General features: G+C 38.7%; 1 protein-coding gene across 12 annotated transcripts in view; it reads left to right on the top strand.

Moving 5' to 3' along the window:
* Positions 1–22,131, top strand: part of LOC145983879 (adenosylhomocysteinase-like 1) — a 355,689-nt gene extending 333,558 nt beyond the window's left edge. For 11 of the 12 annotated variants that reach the window (XM_083116951.1, XM_083116960.1, XM_083116961.1 and 8 more), the window contains 6 exons: positions 3,444–3,596; positions 4,995–5,160; positions 8,730–8,897; positions 9,413–9,491; positions 15,703–15,823; positions 18,841–22,131. In XM_083116951.1, the coding sequence (XP_082973077.1) occupies positions 3,444–3,596; positions 4,995–5,160; positions 8,730–8,897; positions 9,413–9,491; positions 15,703–15,823; positions 18,841–18,847 (694 nt within the window). In that variant the 3' untranslated portion in view covers positions 18,848–22,131. Of the gene's footprint in view, positions 1–3,443; positions 3,597–4,994; positions 5,161–8,729; positions 8,898–9,412; positions 9,492–15,702; positions 15,828–18,840 lie in introns of those variants that run through there. The other variant, XM_083116952.1, reaches the window with a different exon arrangement.
* The last annotated feature ends 3,528 nt before the right edge of the window (positions 22,132–25,659 follow it).

Below are 25,659 nucleotides of genomic sequence, written 5' to 3'. Positions count from 1 at the left end.
TACTTCATGGTAGTTAGTGCATTACAGGTAGAAAATAGATGTCTCAAAAGAATCAGCGTGTGCATTTGTGATTGTGTTTTCTTACAAGAATCAACGCAACTCCAACAGGTATTCTGAATCACCCTGTATAACAGAGAGAAACTATACATTGGTGGTGATATGGAACTAGTTCATGAGATTGCCTTAGAGGCAGGACATGTTATATAGTGCAAGGAGCAGCACCATTGAACAAGAAAAGGAACAGTAAATCAGGAACTTATCTTGGTGCAGGAGAAACACCAAAAGATTAAAATGCACATTCACACATACCCAAGTCGAGGGGAGGTGGATTGTAACATCACCACCTTGTAATCAAAGGTTCCCGGGTTCGAAACCTTGTAGTCACATAGTGGTTTGGATCCCACTTTAAACTGTAGGTCCAGTCCCGTTTAGCCTTGAGTGGAGGGGATGAATGGATGCTAAAAAGGGCTGGAATTGATCCCCATCACAACATTTACATTCTCATCATTATTTGAATTTCAGCTAGAAAATATGTTTCCATTCTTCTGTGAAAAAATATATACGTACATATGTCTTCAGTGCCTTTCATATTCAAATTATCATCAGCCAGTTCTTATGTACAGGGTGAGTCAAAAGTCCCTGATCACCCCTTATAAAATGAAAGGGAGTGTAGATTGCAGGAATTGGTCATGGTAGTAATATGTTAGGCCTAGGGGGAAATTTTTTGGTGCATGTCATGACAACGTCCGACATCTTGGATCCAACTTATCTTTGAATGGGAAGGGGGGCATGTGGAACATGGTTTTGGGCTAAAATTTCACCAGGAATTCAGTTGTGAAGTCAGATTTATGAAAACTTTAATGATAAGGAAGTTATGGGCATATGAAAGTTACACAATGTGTTCAATATGCTGTCCTCCTTGTGCTATGCACATGTTGAGATGGTTCTCCCATGCTCTGTGGACACGGAGCAATATCTCAGGTGTGGTCCGTGCACAGGCCTCCAGTATCAGTTGCTCCAAGTGACCCACATACCGAATCTTTTTGGCATACATCATTGACTTCACATGACCCCACAGGTAAAAATCGAGTGGGTCAAATCTGGTGATCGGGGAGACCATTCCACTGGCCCACGTCAACCAGGGAACTGGAGGTTCAGATAGTGACGAACCTGTCGCCCATAATGAGGTGGTAGCCATCGTGCTGAAAATATGAGGGGAAGCTGCCATCCTCCAACAAAACTGATGGTAAAATGTGTTCTTGTAACAACTGCAAGTAGCCCTCTGCATTTAAATTGTCATGAATGAAGAATGGGCCAATGATACGTGTCCCCCAGATCCCGGCCCACACCATAACCTTCCCAGCACCAACCATATTGCTCAGATCTCTCCACAATGGGTTCTCGGAGGACCAATACCACATGTCCTGTTTATTCACTTCCCCATTCACATAAATAATGGTTTCATCAGAATGCAGAATATGCAGTGCAAAGTGTGGGTCCTGGTGAATTTGCTCCACAGTGCATTCACAAAACTGCATTCTCCTATCCAGGACATCCTCAGAGAGATGATGTTGCAGCTGCAGCTAGTTCGGGTGTCACTTAACCATCTTTAACACCCTGCAAATGGAACTCTGGCTGATACCACATTGCACAGACATTCGACGTGTCCTGTGCTGCGGAGACTTGGCAAACAATGCTAGCACTGTCGTAGCTGTTCCTTCGTCAGTGGCAGTTCTGGGCCTACCAGATCGTGAACTGTCCTGGACTGTACCACTCTCTTCGAACCTAGTCAGCAATTGGGACACTGTAGCGTGCGACACTGGGTTTCGTTGAGGGCTCAGTTCATTGAAATCATGAGCTACAGCACAGGCACTTCTGACCCCCACAGCTTGATCATCTGGATTCATTTGGCCTTGGTTAATAGCATGGTTCAGCACCTGCAATTATCACTTTCATATGCCCATAACGTCCTTATCATTAAAGTTTTCGTGAATCTGACTTCGTCACTGAATTCCTGGTGAAATTCTAGCCCAAAACCATACCCCACATGCCCCCTTTCCATTTAAAGAAATGAAGTTGGATCCAAGATGGCAGATGTTGTCACGACATGCACCAAAAGGTTCCCCCTCGGCCTAACATATTATTTCCATGACCAATTGCTGCAATCTACACTCCCTTTCATTTTATACAGGGTGGTCAGGGACTTTTGACTCACCCTGTATTATTGCTGAGACAATTATCCTCATATTAGAGTAAGAGCATAAAAAAATGACAATTACTAATATTGAGTACCCGGTGGAGGCACAAGTGGTTCGGATCCCACTTTAAACTGTAGGTCCAGTCCCGATTAGCCTTACTGTGCATAAAGTGGACTTAAAACACCAAATCAAATCAACTAATATTGAGTGTGTGTGTTTGTGTCCAAGGAGAACTTCAATTTTAATTTTTAATTTTAGTCCCATAAGTTTCCTTATTATACCTGTGCTGTTCAACCCACAGGCTGCAGTCACCTGGCTTTTAATTTACTGGTCTACTAAAGCTTATAATGGATAATGTGTTGTTTTTTTTAAAACGAAATAACATGTAACACTATTTAGTTATCCTTATTTGTTGTGTTACAGTGGCTAACGTCAGTTAAGAAGTTGACAGTGTTCTTTGCAATAGTTGATTTGGATTGGATTGATTTGTTGTTTTAAGTCCACTTTATGCACAGTAAGGCTAATCGGGACTGGACCTACAGTTTAAAGTGGGATCCGAACCACTATGTGCCTCCAACGGGAATCGAACCCGGGACCCCTTGATTACAAGGTGATGACACTACCACTGCGCCATCGGGAAGACCACTTTGCAATAGTTATCCATGCTGATATATTGTTTTGTAAGATTGATTTGCTTTATTTTATTTTGCTTTTTGTGCCACTTTTGGCTAATTTATGAAGATCAGGATGAGCGATGGTATGATGAAATTGATGAATGGACACTCACAAACATCCATACCCAGTCTGGTATTCGAACCCAGGATCCCTGGCATCGTAGCGCGATGTGCTAATCACTCCACCATGGGGCCAGCTGTTTCATAAGAAAAGGGTACAGTAAGTGAATGTATATTGTGCAACAGAGCCCACTCGTGTAATTATTTGTAAAGTTACCACTGCCCTTGTGAATGCAACTGGAATAGTGCAGCCCATCAGTCCCTTACAGAAGGTGAAAATGGCCTGCTATAGGAAAAATATTGGAAGCCACTGCTGTGGATATAAGTTCTTGTTTGTCAAGGATCTTTACTCATGCAACATGTACCTATAACTAAAATGATCCCAAATGTGAAAGAAATTGTAATGAAAAATTTAAATGATGTCAAGGTTGCATTGTGAAAATAATTTTTAAAAAGTGAAATGTTAATTTTAATTTTTGTAATACTTACCATTTTTTTATTGTCCTTTCAGCTTGAAACGTTCCACAGATGTCATGTTTGGTGGAAAACAAATTGTGCTTTCTGGGTATGGAGAAGTTGGAAAAGGATGCTGCCAGGCTTTGAAAGGCTTAGGTTGTGTGGTCTATATTACGGAAATAGATCCCATTTGCGCCTTGCAGGCATGGTATGTGGTACTAGCAATATCTGCCATTTCACTAATGCAAAATGTTAAGCATACTTATGGGAAGGTTCTTTTATTTCATCTTCTTTTGACATTTTGAATGATGACAAAAGCAAATATGTGGTGCGTAGACTTGGTTCAGTAATAAAGCAGTGAGGACCTGATAAACTCTTTCATTCAACTTTCAAAGCCATACAAAATTAAAACCTTTAGAACAATTTAACTTCCGAAAAAATACAAGAGGAGAAAATGATAACCTCACAAACTTCATGTGCTGCTGTGAGAATAAATATAATAATAAAACAAATTAGATGCAAAATATTTACGTATAATAATGTTTTTCATGTGCTTCAGTCAATAAAAAATAAATATTTTAAACTAAATCATGATGCTATGTTTAAAAGGGAATACCAATATAAATTCTAAGATCTTTCTCAATTCTAGTTGGTAGTTTTATGGAATTCAGATTGACTGAACTTTTCTCTGTAGAATTCAGGATAAGAATGCTCACACATAATCCTAAAGCAAGAAAGCTTCGGTCATTTCACTATCCTGAATTTTTTCTCCCTTGTTTCTAAATCACACTTATCAGACTCGAAGGCACCTCCATTCATAACAGATGCCTATACTTGACATCCTATCTAACCTTTGATCATTGGTCCAATGAGTTGTAGAGTTTGCAAGTAAATGAAAAAATGTACGTTGGATGAGGTAACTCGACTAAGTGGTTGCTCTCTTTGGACTCCTGGAGCAAGTACTTGCTAGTCATTTACCTGAGGAGAGTAGCTCTCTTCACGTTTATATTGACCAATGTTCACCAAGCTTGAGAAATGTTCTAACAGTGCATCACATGCAACTTGGCTAAGGATTTTGTGTGTGCTACTTTGGGTTATCTCGCCATGTCATGCTTACCCTGAGTTATCTCTTTAAGCCTCAGTGCAAAGGTTTGTTATTCACAAGGTATCTGGAATAAGCATGAAAGAATAGTAATTCAATAAAGGTGCTAAATAAATAATACAATTAGCTAATTATCTCGCAGGTCCTGCACCTTGGCTATGCAGTCATGTTTTGGGCTCTGGCACAGGGCGCACGCAGTCTCATGGGGGGAAGCATAACAACTTTTCCGTAGATTTCACCCTATGTATAGGACCAGTGGCCACCCACCACCGTGAGAAAATTGGTTACAGAAACCTACAGTGGGCTGTTGCACCACAGGTTATTATTATTATTATTATTAATTTCCTCACAGATGTACTGCATTTGTTAGAAAGTAAAATTGTTGAAGATGTACTCGTACAACTGTATGATACTTTATTTTCACTCTAATTATAGTTATGTAACTGCCTAAAAAGTATTCACCAGTTATGGATGTACAAGTATTTTTTTTTTTCCTTTTTGTAGTATGGATGGATTTCGAGTTGTAAAGTTGAATGAAGTGATTCGCAATGTTGATATTGTGGTTACTGCCACAGGAAACAAGAATGTGGTCACTCGTGAGCACATGGACAAGATGAAGAATGGATGTATAGTTTGCAACATGGGCCATTCTAACACAGAGATTGATGTGGTAAGTAGCATAGTATATATTTATGGTGTCATTTAAAAGTAGGAAAAAATGTAGAATAAATTTTTAACTATTGAAGTGTGTATCTGAAGTTTCATTTGGGATGTTATCTGCAGTTTTGTTACTCTGTTTCAGTTAGGGTGATCAATATGGCTGAGCCGATACCACTTTGAACCGATACTCTCACTGATACCCATTTCTGACAAGGGGCGATGAATAAATTAACTCGCCAAATGATACTCTGTTGCAACGATGCATCTCAACTTTACAGTCTCTTCTTAGATAAGTGACAATCGATCAGATATTTCAAATATTAGAGAAATATTAAGAGACGCTAAGATCGAGGCATTCATGTCATCGTCGTCCCTCTCTCCCCCAATGTTGAATAATGAGTTCATGCCTCTTCACCCTCCTCTAAAAATAATGGATCACTCTTTCCAAACTAACATTAAATCATCTGCAAACACAAGAATAATTAGCGATTTACCAGCCCTGGACATGATGTCTAAAATTAACAGTAAAGCTGTAATGTAAAACCAGTCTAGTCTCTTTCTTGTTCTTTAACAAAGAGAAAAAATATTAGTAAACAAAATGTAAGGAGAGAATGAAACTTACCAGTCTCTTGCTTTTATATCAGGCAATTGACTTCAGTACAGTGATATTCAGATGTGACTTTGCTTTCGACATTATATACTTTCGGACGACGACGACGACGACGACGACGACGACGACGACGACGACGACGACGACGACGACGACGACGACGACGACGACGACGACGACGACGACGACGACGACGACGACGACGACGACGACGACGACGACGACGACGACGACGACGACGACGACGACGACGACGACGACGACGACGACGACGACGACGACGACGACGACGACGACGACGACGACGACGACGACGACGACGACGACGACGACGACGACGACGACGACGACGACGACGACGACGACGACGACGACGACGACGACGACGACGACGACGACGACGACGACGACGACGACGACGACGACGACGACGACGACGACGACGACGACGACGACGACGACGACGACGACGACGACGACGACGACGACGACGACGACGACGACGACGACGACGACGACGACGACGACGACGACGACGACGACGACGACGACGACGACGACGACGACGACGACGACGACGACGACGACGACGACGACGACGACGACGACGACGACGACGACGACGACGACGACGACGACGACGACGACGACGACGACGACGACGACGACGACGACGACGACGACGACGACGACGACGACGACGACGACGACGACGACGACGACGACCTGATTTCTGCCAATTTACAATATAAATTCTAATGCCAAAATATTAATGCAAATTCATTCTTGAGTAGTGATATTACAATAGCATTTGGTGCTGCCACTAATCGGGCAACTGATAATCTGAAATGTAAATGGCAGAAAAGCAATCATTGAATGCTGTAGTAGCATGTATAATATCCATGGTTTCCCCCATTGGAGAAAAAACACAGCCATGAATGTTGGGGTGTAGTACACACTGATACTACTGAGGCTACTTCAGAGTTGCCAAGCCTCTTGCCACTTTTTTCCCAATTAAGGAAGACAGGGATCAGGTGGTAAAGGTGGGTATTGTTCCCTTGAGTGTTTTTCAAGGATTGTGAAAGCTTCAGTCAAGTTCCCTCCAGCACTGAAAATGCATGAAATACCAGTTTCAATAACATCTCAGTAATCAAAGGAAAAGTTGATCGTACTTTTATGTTTTTGTACTTTTTACCTACTCCATTGATTATATCCTTTTTTAGGGATGGGACGATATGAAATTTTGGCAGATAACAATAAAGTACCAATATGCAAGGGTTGGATAAAAAGTAATGGCAACACTGGTATAATTGCTACTTGACTGTATTGGCAGAGGAGCACGTGTTACATTCCTTCAATGTAATCGCCCCCCCCCCCCCCCATCTCTACGACCTTCTGCCACACGTATGGAAGGTGTAGTGCTTCCCGCCCAGTGGTTCCTTCATTTTGGCAAAAAGGTCGTAATCACACGGTCTCATACCGGTGAATACAGGGGATGTTCCAGTACCTCCCACTACCAGTTATGCAGGAGCGCCGTCACAGTGTTCGCTGTGTGACACTTTGCATTGTGAAGCAGGATGATGGGACACCGTGCCAGAATGTGCCGTCGCTTCCTTCTTAATGCGAGACGTAGGTGGTGTTGCAAGAAGGTGCAGTAGTAGGCTGCGTTGACCGTCTGCCTAAGAGACGTTGTTCTTCTTGCCTAAACATATTGCACTCTCGTCCTCTGCTTCAGAGCACTGCTGTTTTTGACTGAATAACATACAATCGCACCCCACTCACTATACTTCCTCGTCTGACATTCCTTTATCAACCACGAAACGGTTGTGGCACTGTGACTCACCCCTTTCACGGGACAGCAGTGTTGCCATTACTTTTTATCCAACCCTTGTAATATTTACTGAACTGATATTCTACCGATCTGATATAAAATTCCAAATGATCCTTGAAGAAGCTGAGTGGATCGTTGGCCTCCTTAATAAATATGTGTTTCAAGGTGACTGCAGTGCAAAAGAAGTTGCATATTTAGACATTTAAAAGTAAGGCATGGATATTATCCATAAAAATTGTAACAAAATGACAGAATTTTACACTAGATTATAAGATATTTATAGATAGATCCGATCGGTAATTTTACAGACAAACTGATACACCAATATGCCTATATCAGCCAATAACAATAGAGTACCAATTAATCTGTCCGTTCCCTACCATTTTATTATTAATTATTATTATCTCAAAATGGGAATATAGCTCATTTTTTAAAAATATTGTTATTATTTTATAATATTTGTGTCTTCATTCCTCCATATACAGGCCACTGGGCGATGCAGTGATCATTCCCAGGGAATGGCTGGCTGCTGACAGCCCAGAAGATGTTGCAGTGGTTTGAACTGTCAACTGTGGTATGCTGTGTGGTTTCAGCAGAAAGAGGGATGGGGTTATGGCCCTTTATTTGTGGCAAACAAAATATGATATAGATTGATTGATTGAATTGTTGTTTTAAGTCTACTTTATGCACAGAAAGGTTAATTGGGACTGGACCTACAGTTGTGGGATTTGAACTACTGTGCCATGTGCCTCCACTGGGTATCTAGCCCTGGACCTCTTGAACATCAGAAGGCAATGAGCCCGACCCTGTGGCCGAGTGGTTAGCACATCGCGCTGCGACACCAAGGGTCCCGGGTTCGAATCCCTGTCGGGCTTGGTTGTTTGTGAATGTCCATTCATCAATTTCATCACTCATCCCCATCTTCGCAAATTAACCAAGAGGCACAAAACGCGAAGTTAAATAAACTAAATCAATCAATCAATCAGAAGGCAATGATGTTACCACCATGCCATGATATAGAGATGACAAAGGTTGGCCTGATAGAAAGATCGTCGCTGTAATTTCAGTTAGTGAATGTAACAGACTGAACTTTGTAATTTTTTCCTAATGTTTAATACTTGATTTTTTTCTTCTGCAGAATAGTTTGCGCACTCCTGATTTGACATGGGAGAAAGTTAGATCTCAGGTTGACCATGTTATCTGGCCTGATGGGAAGAGAATTGTTTTGCTGGCAGAAGGCAGACTAGTGAATCTTAGTTGTTCCAGCATTCCATCCTTCGTAGTTTCTATTACTGCAGCTACACAGGTAAACTATGGGAAGACAACTTAGTTCAGAATAGTTATGAACTTAACCATTTAGGCATACTTATTACTTGAAATTGTAGCATAAATTGCCGTTGCAGTTTATTGATTGATTCAGTACTGTGATCCCCATATGACCACATAATAATTCTATAAAATTCTAAGAAACCAAGATCCATGTATTTCTACCATTACCCAGCCTTTGTATTCTGTTCAAGCTCAGTAAAGTATTTTCTATATATGTACATTCAACACGAGAATTAAACATGTAGAAATTTAAATGAAAATTCAGACTCAGTCAAGACTCAAACCCAGGTCTGTGTCATACCGTGCCATTGCTCTACCAATGCACACACATGACATGGTACGCCAGGTTCTAGTTCTGGTAGAGCCTGCATATTTTGCATAAATTTCTATGCAATACACCTCTTGTTTGTGCTATATTATAAAAAGTTAAACAGCATGGCATAATAAAATACAGATAAAGTCTCCATTGTATTTTTTTTCATCTACTTGCAGGCTCTTGCTTTGATAGAATTGTTCAACGCACCTCATGGCCGCTACAAGAGTGATGTTTACCTCTTGCCAAAGAAGATGGGTAAGGTTATATTTATATTTTGTAATGTTCAATATTTCAAAACCATAACATCATTAAGACATCAGAGACTATAAATTTATTGTTCAGTTTATTTTACGATTATATTTGATTTTTCTACAGAATCATTGTCAGAACTATATATAAATAGCTTCATAAATTACTCTGTTAATCCAAATTACAACTGTATTGTGTTATTTCAAATTGATCATGATTTCTCAGTTTGTGTAAAGTATTGAGAAAATATTGGGGAATATTAAGATCCATTTCACTATGTTAATGTATGAGATGTTCATGAGTTGTGACTCATGGTTCTACATGTTGGTCGTTGCAGTGAAAAGAGAAATGAAATGTGTGTGTTTATGTATGTAAAGCATGTGTATATGCCGATGTGCCCTTCACATTGAAGTCGGTACCACATAGTGAGGGATTCCCAATTCTTAAATCAGTATCCACCACGGTGGAATTGAACATTCTCGTGACCAGGAAGGTTCTTTCAAATATAAAAGTGTTAGATAGAAAAAGATAGGTAGGTTACTTTTTTGCACGATAAATTTCAAATCTTTTATTTCATCTGGAAATTAATTGAATAACAATGCTCGATGTTGGTGCACCTGGTACTGGACTCTTACATGACCAATGTTGCCAATACACTTCATAATTTAAAAAGAAATATATATATATATATATATATATATATTTATGAATATGGCATAATTAACACCATAAATTGTCTGAAATGCACAGAATTACTCCCACATCCCCTAATATGACTTCATTGCATGGTACTACGTGCACAAGAACTTTACCTTTTTTTTTACTTTCTATACATAGAATGCATAAAGATGTATTGTTCTTTTATACAAGGTCGTTCAAGGTTGACCGGGATTTTTGTACATAAAAAATCGATGAATAGCTGGATCATGATGAAACGTGCGGGTGACGTAATGTATTCCTTCGCGAGTAACTAGCGCCCGGCATGACGTATTTTGCGCATGCGCAGCAGTTGCAGCAAACATGGCGGAAAGCAGTGTGTCTGTGGCTGTGGAGCAGCGGTGTGTAATCAAATTTCTCGTGAAGGACAAAGTGAAACCAGCTGAGATTTTCAGAGGATTGCAAGCACAGTATGGTGAACAAACGATGTCGCGGACAAGAGTGTACGAATGGTGTGAGCAGTTTCGCGAAGGACGGGAGCTGGTGACAAATGAAGCGCATGGACACATTCGCCCGACTGCAGTCACACCAGTGAATATCGCACGTGTTGAGACAATCATTCACGACCACTTACGCTTCCGCAAAATCTGAGTTCCCCGCCAGCTGACATTTGATCAGAAGTGGACACGCAAGACGGTCTGTGAACAGCTTCTGAATCGGTTTCGAGCAGAAGGTGATGAATTGTTGCAATCCATCATCACGTGTGATGAAACATGGTTGCACAATTCAACCCCAGAGACCAAAAGACGCAGCATGGAGTGGCGGCATAAAGGTTCCCCGCCCCCCAAGAAAAGCAAAACGCAGCCTTCCGCTGGAAAGATCATGGCAAGTGTCTTCTGGGACATGAAGGGCATTATCCATGTGGATTTTCTGGACAAAGGGAGCACGATTAATGCCCAGTATTACTCCACATTGTTGAGTGGTGCTGTACGAAAGTCCATTCGCAAGAAAAGACCTGGGATGTTGTCTGGAAATGTCATTCTTCTCCATGACAATGCCCGCCCTCACACGGCCAATGTGACAACAACAACTCTGGCAGACATGCGCTGGGAAGTTCTGCCCCATCCCCCCTACAGTCTGGATTTAGCCCCCAGTGATTATCATTTGTTTGCACCCCTTAAAGACCATTTGGGAGGGAAGAAATTCACGACAGACGAAGCACTGCGGAGCGATGTCCTCCAGTGGCTACAACAACAACCAAGTTCTTTCTACGCCAAAGGAATTCGGGAGCTGCCAGAACGATGGCAATGGTGCCTCGGCGCGCACAGAGAATACTTTGAAAAACTGACATAGTTTGGTGTTTCTTCTGCTACCTATTTCCTCTGCAGAAATAAAAGTCCCGGTCAACCTTGAACGACCCTTGTAAATTTGATAAATACCCATTGAGACCATCAACACACATCAAAAATTATTGTCTTTTATCAATGTTTTTCTTTCCTTCGTACATTTTTTTTTTTTCACCTTACAAGCTTTTATTCCATACTGAACATTCATGCAGAGAATTGTTTTCGCGTTTAATGTTTATAGAATATCCATACAGATCAAGTTAATAACTAATACAATCGTTTTTTGTACAAAAGTTAAGATCGTTCAAAATCTTAGTTCTGTGACTCGGAAATGTGACGTGATACACAAATTTTGAGACTTTCTCTGAATTTCTCACACCGAAATTAGTAAAGAACACATTATTTCATCCAGGATACAGAAAAGAAGTTGAAATTTGTTCCCCTAGTGTAATTTTAGGAGATAAATAATTATTGAGGCAAGATGGAGAATGTTCTATTACCTTGTTATTGATAATATTGCACATAAACTTTTCTTGCAATTTCGGTGTTGTCGCAGAAGGCTTGGCTGCACCTTTTGCCACCACCAGGTCAGATTTTTTCAAATTTTTCTCTCCTTTTGAAAAACCACTGTGATATTCCAAAATCTGAAAAATTTTATCAGCTTAGAATTCCATCTAGATCATAGACGTGAATTTTCATGTGGTTTTCTTTTGCCGTTATCTAGATGTTATCAATAGTTTAATAGACTTACTTAATTGTGAAACTATTGAAAATATATAGATAATAGCGAAAGCAAACCACACAAAAATTCACGTGAATGCTCTAGTTGGAATTCTAAGCTGATAGAATTCCATCTAGAGCATTACAAGTTGATGTAACTTTTCAGATTTTGGAATATCAGAGCAGCTATTTGAAAGGATAAGAAAATTTGACGGTGGCAAGAGGTCCAGCCGAGCATCAGCATTTGGAAGTTGCACAACAAAGGTAGCACCACGAGTAGGGCGATTCATTGTATTGTTTGTTCTCTGGGAAATGAGAGAGGGAATGTTCTTGAATAGGAGGTGGAGTTGAACTACTGGCAATATTAAAGAAACATTTTATCTGCGGAACATTCTAGAGTATAATGAGGTTATAAATGCATGAATTGAATATTCTGGTTTATCTGTATAACAGAATAGGTTAATGAGACTTGAGGAGTAAGTGTAACAGTTAATACAGTTGATTAGATGATTTATTTGTGTCCGGATCAAATTTCGTGTATACAGTCCAATACTTTCATGGAATGAAAGGGACTTTTAAGCCAGTTGGGTTTGACACACATATCAAATACTAACTACCACAAAGGGTCAGCCATTCAGGCTGAAAATTTTATGAATGTCGAGAAGAGAAAGCAAGATGATGTTGCATGTGTAGAAATTTTAGCAAAAAATCCAGGCTCGACCAGGACCCAAACCAGGGTCTCTGGCATACCATGCCATTTCTCCAACTGAGCTACCAAGCCAACCCTGGCTTTGCCTGATTTTTCACTGTCACTGTGTGTAGCTCAGTTGGTAGAGCAATGGCATGGTATGCCAGAGACCCTGGTTTGGGTCCTGGTCAAGCCTGCATTTTTCTCTCAAAAGTCTACTTAGAGCATCTCCTGTGTGTATGCCAAATTGTAAGATGTTGCCTGTTTAATGAACAAGCATGGTATAAAGGAGAAACAAGGAAATGGATGGGCATTCCCACAGACGTTTTTTTCTGTGGTCGACATGAGGTAACGATGACACAATGACCCACTAAGGGAGATTTCACACCGAAGCGACAAGGGATACATGTCACTTGAGGATTTCACAAGTTGAACATGCAGGCTTGTGTGGTCATTTGTGTCACTATGGTGTGAAATGTTGCTGTTGATTGGCCCATTCAAAATGACATGTATCGCATGTTCCTTTGGTCTGAAATCTCCCTTAGTGGGTCACTGTGTTATCGTCACCTCGAAGTGGCAGCTCGTGTTCCTAAGTCTTGAAGATCCAAGTCACAAGGATGGGAAATTAGGGCTTTGTTAAGGTTAGGTGCAAAGGCAGGCGACAACACCCTAAAATATCATATCCAAATCTGCAGGAAGAATGCATTTTACTTCAGTCTCCAATACAAAATGATAAAATCCTTTGGTGAGCTGATTTAATAAAAATGTGTCAGAGATAAATGAGTGCATTTTATCATAATATTGGGAAACGAAACTTTAGATGTATTGCGAGAGAAAGAGTTTTTACTGTGCATTAATTTTTATTGTGATCCAGCTGTGTTTGAGAAGACTTCCTGTTTCATGCTGATATATAACACGACTGCTGAAGTTGAGACAGAGAAGAAACGGACAAACACACACATTCTTAGATGGTTTTGACACACACACACAATATTAATGCATTGCAACAGAGGAGTCTGGTGGTGAAAAATTCCCAATTTCACGTTGTAATTAAAATGGTTATCTTTAACAGTGGTGATGATTTAGGGGACAGTTGCTCCCTATTTTTTTGTCCCCACTCTATAGCTTCTTAATGTCTACCAGGAGAAAATAAACTTTCCTTACCCTCCTCCCCCCATTTTGGCATGAAATTGCCACCACTGGCCTTAAACATACACATGTGAGGTTATATCTATAACCCTACAAAAATATGTTGTTTACCCCTCCCCCCGAAAATATGTTCTGGATACGTGCCTGTGTGGCATGACGTTCAGTTGAAGAAAGTACTAAACCTAGTGTAGAAGATTCTTTCTATTTCAGTTATTTTACCCCACTTTTTTACCTCTTGAGTTAATCTTGACACAGAAGATTCTGGGATGGCGTACACATGTTTCCTTTGCTAGCTCTCATACTTTTTGTTGCGGTTGCCTGCCCCTGTGTTGGAGTGGTTAGTACATCGCACTGCAATGCCAGGGGTCCTGGGTTCAAATCCTGACATGGATGTTTGCGAGTGTCCATTCATCATATCATCACTCATCCCCATCTTTGCAAATTAGCCAAAAGTGGCACAAAAAGCAAAGTAAAATAAAGCATATCAATCAATCTTCGTTGCAGTTAATCTGATAGAAGCAGCTCTTAAAATGACAGCTTTTCTTTGTTCATCACAATATTGTGGTATGCTTGTTGACATCATTTGGCTATGTTTTCTTAGTGCACTTGAGATTTGTAAAAAAAAAAAAAAAAAGGCTTTACTTTACAAATGGTGGAAAAGAGAAGCCAACCATGCATCTTTTATCACTACAGTGGTCGCGTGGAACACAATAGTGATCCACTCATATATCTTCATGTGCTTCTGCAGTTTGGCATCACTCTTGACCTTGGCCCCCAGTGTACCTTCATGGAACTGTCCAGGAACTATGTTCGTTCAGCCATTATTTGTAATATATATTCATTGTTGACTTATTAGAGCTCATATTTCAGTGGAGCACAATAGTGATCCATGCGACCATTGATGGGAGTATTTTCGGATACGTAGTATTTCTTATATATAGAATTTCCTCCCTACTCTAATGTGTTGAGTGAAATAACTTATGATTTTTGTTAAGTAAAGCAGAAAACTTCAAAAAGGATATTCGTGCTATAAAACCAGAGAAATTTTGACAAGTAATGGATAGAAACATAATATTGTATGGATCTCAATAGTGATCCATGCAACCAATGACAGGAGTTTTTTTTCCACGTGACCACTGCAGTGTTATGAGTATAATCCACAGTAATGGTGTTCCCCTTCAGCATACTAACAGTTTTTCAAGGAATTGCACTCCCAATATGAAGAGGTAGCAACTTGCCTGCATCCACCCTCCGCTGATTATTGGGATATAGGAGCAGCAGGTAAAGTGCCGGAAATTGATGTGAAAGGATAGGGAAGATTCCAGTGCCCCTTTGAAGTTGCAGAAGCTGCATACACCATGGAAAGGAGGCTCACTTGCCACTGTAACTGCTGTATAATTGAAGATTAATAATTATGTATGCAAGTCCAGAAATAAGAGGCCGTTTCGCAACTTGGTTATCCAAGTTACTTGTATATATATTCTAGTGTTCTGAACAGAAGTAGGGAGTAGTGGAATTGTTTATCAAATATATGAATAGCTACATTTCTTTTTTTATTTCAGTATTTGTATTGACCTCCAGAATTTAGCAGTTATAAAAAAATATAGCCCAGACATAGAGGAAAAGTAATTTATTTTGTAAAAATTTTCTTTCTTAGATGAATACGTTGCAAGTCTCCATCTGCCAACCTTTGATGCCCACTTAACAGAACTTACAGATGAGCAAGCTAAGTACATGGGACTCAGCAAAGCAGGACCATTTAAGCCAAATTATTATAGGTAAGTCCTATATTATTATGTTTCACTAAGTACCATGTGGTTATTAATGTGTCTGACAAATTTACAATTCATGATGGACATGGACGCCCGCAGGATTTTTTCCAGGGAGGGGCAAGGAAGGTATTTTTTTCCAGGGGGGGCCAACATGGCATATTTTCCCCAATAATAGTGTTCATCCCTCAAAAAACATTGCTTAAATTTGAATTTATCATGTTCGTACAATAATTAACACACATTATTATGGCTGAAATTAAATTGTGTGTGAAATATGTAATTTTTGGTTCACTTTAGTTTTCCAGGGGTGGCCACGGCCCCCCCTTGCCCCCCCCCCCTTCCGGACGCCCATGATGATGGATTAAAACAAAGAGATGCATTATCTCCATTGCTCTTTCATTTTGCCTTAGAATATGCTGTTAGGAAGGTAAAAGAAACTAACGAAGGACTAGAATTAAACGGTGTGACTCAGTTAGCATATGCAGATGATGTAGACTTATTAGGGGATGATATAAATACAATTAAGAATAATGCTAAAATATTTTTCAAAACTGCTAAAGAGATAGGTTTGGAAGTTAACAAAGAGAAAACTAAATATATGCTTACAGGCCGAAACCAAGTGTTAGGTAATAATCAAAATCTAATTATTGATAACAACTCATTTGAACCAGTTTCCAAATTCAAATACTTAGGAGTAATATTAACATGTGAAAATTATATTAAAGAGGAAATAAAAAGTAGGCTTAATTCAGGAAATGCATGTTACTTCTCTCTTCATAAACTTTTGTCTTATTGTTTAATATCTAAGAAACTAAAAGTTAAAACATTCAAAACAGTAATTTTGCCTGTAGTATTATATGGGTGTGAAACTTGGTCCCTTACATTGAAAGAGGAACATAAATTGAGAGTATTTGAAAATAAGATCCTTAGGAAAATCTTTGGACCTAAAAGGGATGAGGAGACAGGTGAGTGGAGAAGGTTACATAATTTAGAAGTACATAATTTGTATTCATGTCCAGATATTATTAGAATGATTAATCAAGAAGACTTAGGTGGGCAGGCCATGTGGCACGAATGGGAGAGGAAATAGGAGTTTACAGGATTCTTGTTGGGAAACCTGATGGTAAGAGGCCTGTAGGAAGGCCAAGACGAAGATGGAGGGATAACGTTGAGATGACCTAAAGGAAATTGGTAAGGATGGAATAGATTGGATTGATCTTGCCCAGGATAAGGACATATGGGAGGCTTGTACAGCCATAAACCTTTGGATTAAAGAAGGCTAGAGAGTTAGTTAGTTAGTATGCTTCAGAGGAGCAGTGTCTTTATCTTTGCTTCTCTCCTTGTGAAACAATTTGGCACTATGTTATTCAAAAGCTTTCAGTTTTCCATTGGTAGAAGGCTGATTTACAATCTCTAAATGTTTTGCGTAATGAATTTCAATTGAGTAAAGCCATAATAAAAATACTTCTGGTGGGCCTATACAATTGCACAAAATTAAATACTAATTCAGGTAGGTATATTTTTAACAATTGTTTGTTTCTACTAAGCATGGTATGAGCTTGTAACTGACACATGTATGAAATAAGATGGTAGACTTTAGTGTCTTTTCATTTACAATTTTTATATTCATACAGTTACATTCAGCACAGTTGGTTAGTAGATATAAGGAGTGATATAACAACAAATAGGAATATAACTTTAGAGTAAACAGTGTTCTTTGTGGGGAGAAATCTAGTTTTAATGATCCAGAAATGTTTAAGATGCCAGGTGGAACTGGATCAGAGTGGGTCAGCAGTTGTCCACAACACTGCATAGGGAGTTCCACTATCCACAAGCATAGCTTGATCATGTACCACCAGTCTCTGTGGCAGAGTGGTTAGCACAGCACACTAGGATGCCAGGGGTCCTGCATTTGAATCCCAGCATGGGTGTTCTTTATCATCACATTATCATTCATCCTCATCTTCATGATTAGTCAAAAGTGGCAGAAATGCAAAGTATATAAATCAATCAATCAATTGAACATGTACTAATGCTAATCACTCCAAATATAGACATAATAAATAAATCTACACTATAACTCCACTTAGTTATAACTAGTAATGATGTACAAGGGTCGTTCAAGGCTGACTGAGACTTTTATTTGTAGGGAAGAAATTGGAAAGTCCTGCAAGCACCAAGCTATGCAAGTTTTTCAAAGCAATTTCCCTGAGCATCCAGACACTGCAGGATATCTTTTGTTAGTGCTTGACCTGTCTTCCCTCTCAGATGTTCTTTAAGCGGCTAAAACAAATCTGATAATCACTAAGGGCTGAGTCCGGAATGGAGCAAAACCCTTTCGGAGAGTTGTTGCTGTCAAATTGACTGTGTGAGGCCAGGCATTGCCATGGTGAAGAATGACTTTTGCAGACATCATCACCGATCTTTTCTTGTGAATGACATTACGTATGGCACCCTTCATCAATGTGCAGGAATACTGGGCATTAATCGTGACCCTTTCCCAAAAAAATCCACATAAAGAACACCTCCTTGCATGTCCAAATTGGACGTGTGTGTTCATGTGGTTCATGCGTTAGCAGCTATCCTTCACCAAACTGTACACTCTTCTCCATACTGTGCTTGCAATCTTCTCCAAATTTCAGATGGCTTCAGGTTCTGTTTTGTAAGGAATTTGATCATACATTGCTGCTCCACATCTACAGACACACTACTTGCCACCATTTTTGCTAACACTAGTGCACATGCGCAATACTCATGAAGGATGACGGTACATCCTCCGCAGTTGTATCGTTCTCCAGCTATTTACCACTTCTTTATTCACCTCAGTCAACATTGAACGACCCTTGTATGATTTTTATTTTTATGAATCCCAGAGCTTAAGAATAGCAGTCCTGGTACAATGATTTCCAGCTTTGTTTCATTTTGTCCTACTCCGGTGTCATTGTAAAGGATTATTCTGCATTTATGTGAAATTATCATGTATTTTATTAAATGCTGACTTGCTTTTATTTGTTTCCTTCCAGATATTAACAACTGTCACACAGGGTGGTTAGTCCTTATAATAGGCAGTTGGTATAGAAATAGCCACAGTAAATTTTCCAAAATGTGTAGTGCACTTCAGTGATGTTCCATGGAATCAGATTCTGCAAGTATGCGTATTGATTAAATTTTACTTTGATTATATCTGTTTTTGGAAGTTTCTCATGAATTTCTATTGAACTAAGAATTCCATATTATAGTATAAGAGAAATGAAAAATCATGAAATCTTTGCTATGTGCTAAACTTTGTTTTTGGTAATTATTGTATGTTGTGGGTAAACCAGACACAATACCATCAGTATTTTAATTTGTAGTTGTTTTCGAATGTTAGGAGGTATGCATAAAGAGATATTGGAAAAATGCTGTTTTAGATGCTTTCCATGTCTGAAGTTACTTCAGTGAATGTGGTGTGTGGAGCGTCAGACTGGCCAGGCTGAAATTAACTTTCAACCATGAATTTAAAGGGGATTGATTTTAATTATTTGTGAGAGGTGTATTAAAATGTCTGTGTGTGTGTGTGTGATAGAATAAATAAAGAGTACTAATGACATGCAGTTTTACCCTGCTTCAGATTTTTGTTACTTCTGCAAGGATAGTTATGTTTGTGCTATGGGTTGTTTGTTTTCATAATTGCAAGATTATGCAAAGAAAAAGTTGTGGATTAATTTTTTGTTGTTTGTTACATATGCCAAGGGCAGCTTGATTCAATTTTTGTTGTGATCTGGATCCTAAATTAGAAGCTCACGTGCCTATGAAAATGTACTGTTGGATTCTTACAAAATTTCGTGACAATATTGATGTGTATGACAAACTGATTAATTTTTATAGCAATTTAGTGTCTTTGTGATTGTGATTTTTATAGCCTAATGTAGGCAGAAAAATCCAAAATTGCCAATCTATGGTATAACTATTAAACTATTAAATCTACATAAGGCCCTGAGGAGTGTGTACGGGTGAAGTGAAGAAATTATTTTCCAAGAAATCTACCTTTTCCACAGATCAATCATTAGCCTAACTGAGCATAATGTGGACTTAAACAAAACTTGACCTTCCTACTTAATATTTTACTGGCAGCGTTACTGTATAAGTAAAGTTAGTAACTTCTCAAAATCATTGACAGTATTACATAAACATCGGTGTCTGAAAAAGTCATAGCTGTCCATCCTTTATAAATATAAAAGAATCAAATAAAAAAATAACCCGTGGTGCAACAGCCCATGAGGGCCAGGGCCTCCCTACCGACTGCTGGCCTCAACTCCCATCTTCCAAGGTGGGAGACCATCCAACCAGTTTCAGGAAGGTGATGTGTGGTCAGCAAAATGAACCCCCAGTCGTTGTTGTAGCTTTCCATGACCAGGTTACGCTACTCGTAGCTCCCCAATTTAATCATGATGGTGCGTGGCCACCGGTCCCATACACAAGCCGAAATCTCTGGAGAAAAGTTGTTACGCTTCCCCCAGGAGACTCAAACCTGCACGCATTCAATAGCTGGAGCCCAAAGCATGATGCCTTGGACTGCACGGCCATGGTGCGGGACATAGAAGAATTAAGTTTATTTCTAATCACTGTTTTCAGATGCACTAGTATTACTGTTATTGTTATGTACTTGTCCAAAATGAGCAGATTGGGACATTTTGTTTGCCACTTAAAAGAGTTACTTGCAAAAGCAGGTGGAGATTATAAAATATTTTTTTTTTAAATTTTCACCTGAGGAAAATGAAAATCAGTAGCACACTCTGATCTTGGAAGTTAGAAAATGATTATGGACTTGCTCTACCGCATGTCATCCAATGAAAAGGCAATCACCCTCAAAGGTGGTTTTGCCATGGAGTTTCAAGCACAAAACATAACTATCCTTGCCTACTCAAGGTTTAGATCCAGGATTCCTGTCTTGTAGTATACATTCCTAAAATGTAGCCAATAATGTGATTCTTGTGTAACTTGTCATCTCCATATCTATTTGTGATGAAATGTCAAGCCCATGATACTGAGACTATGTAAAGATGTGGACACTAAAATGATGGCTTTTAACATAACACCACTACAAGTAATAAATTAATAATAATTAAATATAAGTTTCTCCTTCCAAATTTTTCTATTCATCCATATTAACTGTAAAAAAAATTTTAAAAATGTAATTTGTTTTACATGAGAATGAATGCACTTTGTACAAAATTCATGATCACTGTTTTGACTGTTCTTAATATGTTTTGACTGTTCTTAATATATTGTGATATTTTAATGTTTCCCAGTTTGTTAATCATACTGAAAGTCTTATAAACAAGCATGTGAAATTATGAAAATGGAAAAATATGTTAATACTGTTTGTAACACACAAACAAATATAACTAGGAAGTCTAACATAAACTAAAAGATGATTATCATCTAGACTTGTTCTTTCCTGGTGACAGATGAAGAGATTTTCTTGATTTAATGACCAGGTTTCTCAAAACCTTTCCAGAAGACACATGATTGAGTCTCTTCTTCAATGATACTGAGCTTAGCTTCCTTATCATTTCAAGAGACAGAACTAGTTTTTTGAGAATCTACCACTGTAGAGTATAAAATGATGTGTGACTAAAAAAATTGTAAACCATTGCCTTCATTTCTGCAATGGAGATTTGCCACAAATTACGGGTAAGAAAATATAATTTTCCTTGTAACATTGTTAATAAAGCAGTGAAACACTGCATGGAATTATTGCCCATTTGATATACACCAGATGTGGTACATTTAAAATGCCATACTGAATCAGAATTCCAAAATCATATAAGAGTGAGGGATTAAATTGAAAGTTAATAAAGATTAAAAGAATTTTCTCCCAGGCAGGCAAAAAGCAGCCAGTCTGACTCTTGAGTATATGTGTGTGAGAAAGTTGGTGCAGCTGCAAATGTATGTGTGCATAATTATATACATAACAAAAATACCAATGGATTTGGTTACTGTCTAACAAGGGGAGAGTTATGATTTGCAAATTGTGCACACTTGTTAATGATGTAAAACATTCTCTTTGTAAACTGTTAGCATAAAGGATATAGTATTTTATAAAACAAGATTTAAAATGTTTGTTCATAATAGAAATGTATTGAAGGAGCCTTATTTTTATAGGAAAGTGCCAAAAACTTAATAGGAGTGAGAGTAAACAGGGGAAAATAGGAAATATATGTGTGTTCTTGGAAGTGCAATAAATTTCACTTTCATTATCATGTGTGCTGTGTACAAAATAAAAGGCTTAAGAGAATCATATCAGATCTCTTGGAAAATAATTATTAAAATACCATTCAATCCTTTGAATTTTCTTTGTTTACAGTTAATGTTGCTTATACCAAGAACGAATCGTGTAATTGTCAGCATTTTTTAAATAGAATTTTAAGATAACTTGTTTGTAGTGAATGTGAATAATTGTCTGGCATTTTATTGATGAAAAATCTTAAATTTTGTATTCTGCATTTTCTGTTTATGTTGAAGATTTTAACTCTATGTGTTTCTTGTCTGTGCTTTCCATTCTTTATACAGAGGGCAGTCTTCATGTTTGGTGTCTTAATATAGTGGTTATATTTTAGCATAGTTATGTTTAACTCTGCAGTGATGTGAAGTGACATTTTCAAGTGCACCACTTGATCATAATGTGAAAGATTGCATTGTGTGAAAGCAAGTGATAACATAATTGTATTTGTTGTATAATGGTAAAACTTTTATTTTATAAAAGCATTATTTTGAAATTGTACTTAATGAGGCATTGAAATAAAATATGAAATTAATTTCACCTACTGATAACCTTCATACATTCCTTCCTTCATTTTTCAACACATCCACTGAAATGTGTTGCAAAGCATAATTGTATATATGTGGATAGTGTGTAGAAATGGATATATTTTAAGTGATGTTGAATGAATCTTGTGTACTAAATACATGTCCTTGTTTCTGTATTTTACTAAATTGTTGATCTATTGTTTAGAAATAATTTCAGACTTGGCTGGAAAACCATAGAGAACTTCACGCATCACCATTGTGAAAAAAAAATTCAAAGAATGTAATTGAATGCATTCTCCTTTTCTCTCTCCACTGCAGCAAATTAAGTTTAGATTTACTGGATATGAAAGAGTTGCTCTGCACCATCATGGTGACAAATAATAGGGTAAACTTAGTTATCATTGACCTTTACATTAGTCTCTCATCTTATTAATATAATTCAGAGCTTGGAATTTACAGAATTACTTGTTGCTTGTAGTCACAAGTCAGGTAGCCAATATTTGAGCATTCTTTTATCTTTCCGAGAACCTCATTTTCAAGTAGTCGAATTTGAATTATGAATTTATTCCCTGAATCTAGGATTTATTGTGCAGATATTGAAACCTACAATTCATATGTAATTGACATTGAATTATGTTCTACTCCCAAATACTGAAACTTCTTCTGTATGTTTGTGCAAATATATTGAATTAGTTATATTTGAAGTAGCATACCCACAAATCTAAAACAAAAATTGTTTTCTAAAATCATTTTTTTTTTATAAAACCAGCTTCTAGTAAATGGGTACCTGGGGGTTGGGCGTGGGCAAAGGCAGCTGGAGCATGATGCTCATCACATCACCTAAAAATAATAGATTTTGAACATGGAGCCCTACCTCCACATCCCCCTAAGTACATTCATGGCATGGTGCAACAACCAAGGGGAACTTTACCATCTTATCTTGTTATCCAAAGCTACACATATCTACAGTTGCATCTGATTTATCATAAGCTGCCAGCATGTTGAATTTCAGCTTTTTACCTCAGGAAAAATAATTTTCAAAGTTCGATATGGCAACAATGCACATCCAGTTATCATAGTTGAGTATGTTACTCAAAAAAGATTAAAAGTTAATTTACTCTTCTAAAAGTGGCGTGATAACATTACATTTCCCAGCCATAGCAGCTCTCAAAGCACCAAGACCTTCCAGGTGACTTTTCATTGGGTGACGCATGGTCAGCATATCAAGTTCCATTGCCTCAGTTTTCTGGCTTACGAGACTGGAACTAAAAGAAATCCATCCCTTTTAATCTGGCAGTCTGAGGATAACACCTGAATACATCCAAGTATCTGCATCACATCATCATAGTCAACAAAGGCTATTTCTCCACCAACGTCAACACAAATGGACAAAGCTGCTGCTCCCTATGTTCCTACAAAGAAGGGGAGGGGACTCCTGCTTTTGTCACCCAATACTGCCTCAAGAAATCTAACATACCCTCCATTCTTTCCTCGCCATCCCTAGTTATTCAGAGAGCAGGGCTGTTTTTCTTAATGAGTCATTTTCTGTGGCTACTTCAATCTCAGAACTATTCCACCCATCACCCACACCTTGGAATCAAGTAACCAACCTCCTAATTCTCATCATCTTTCCCACCCACCGATTCACATGGTTGTGGCTAGCTTTACCCTCCAGCAGAGTGGAGGGTCAGCCACAATGAGTGCGTTCATTCACGGCATTATCCCCAAAGGCTTGACATATTTGGCAACTTGATTCAGCCGTAGACAACCCCAAACAAGCTGCTTCGACACCTCCATTTCTCTTCGCCACTGTTCAAGCTATGGCTGCTGTGAGTGGGTAACATGACTGTATTGGGCAAGGTCAATGTCCCCACTCTTACCTTGACCACTTTTCTAGCACATGTTATATGTATTTCCATATCAGTGATCACTTCTTCCAATGCGACGTCAAAAATGGCAAGAACTTTTTGGTTACCTTGTACATTAAAAAGGGATTGAAGGATTGCAATTGCAATAAAAGTGATAATTTGGCAAATTCGTATTCTCAAGTATCTCCCAACACGATCAACCACACTTTTGGGTTTCCATTAGGAATTGCACCTATTAAAGATGACAGCAAAAACTATTTGATTTCACTACAAAGACAGTCTCCTTGTGTATGTCCCTTGTCCCTTCATCAATTTTTTCGTATCGTCTTTGCGATTAGCCAAAAGCAAAGTAAAATAAACCAAATCAAACAATCAATCAATGAATTGGTTTGATTTGATTTCTGTTGTTTAGCTTGAGTTTTTGTTTTTAAGTCCACTTTATGCACAGAAAGGCTAATCAGGACTGCGCCTTGCAGTTTAAAGTGGGATCTGAAACACTGTCCCTCCACCGAGTATTGAACCTGGGACCCCTTGATTGCAAGGCAACGATGCTACCACTATGCCATAGAGGAGGCCCTTTTGTTGTTTAGCATAGTCTTTTTGTCACTTCTGGTTAATCTTGGGGTAAGGATTGAGCGATGATATGATGAAATTGATGAAGGAATGCCCATATCCAGGTCGGGGTTTGAACCAGAGACGTCTGGTGTCATAACGCACTGTGATAACCACTGCTCCCATGGAGGTCGGCCAACACAAAAACAACTGGAAAGCTCTAACGATTCGGATACATGGGTATTAGTAAAGCAAACTGCATTTTCCAGCAGTGGTATTTTTCAATTGGATCTTTGAAACACCATCTTTGCATAAGATTCATGGGTAACAGTTTCGTACATCGGAGACACATTTCTTCATTTTTACAGAAGAAACTACTTACGGAAATGAGTTTCTCTAAGGTTTCCAACATTAGTCGAGGTATTTTCTTTCATCGTGGTATCTATTTGACCAGGAAATCATGTCCGTGTTTCCAATATATATTTTTTTAAACTATGCTTGCCTAACCAAACCTAACCTAACCTTATCGGAAATGGTTCGTGGGGCTATACGTCAGCTACCCATGCATAATGTACAATTTGCACACGTGACAAACACGATAGTAGGTATTTTTCGGTGAAGAAGGTTGGA

The sequence above is a fragment of the Lepisma saccharinum genome, chromosome 2, assembly GCF_977018435.1.
Source record: "Lepisma saccharinum chromosome 2, izLepSacc3.1, whole genome shotgun sequence".
In the NCBI taxonomy this organism is placed as follows: Eukaryota; Metazoa; Arthropoda; class Insecta; order Zygentoma; family Lepismatidae; genus Lepisma; species Lepisma saccharinum.
The sequence above is the reverse complement of the archived record's forward strand: the minus strand, read 5'-3'. Positions and strand labels throughout refer to the sequence as shown.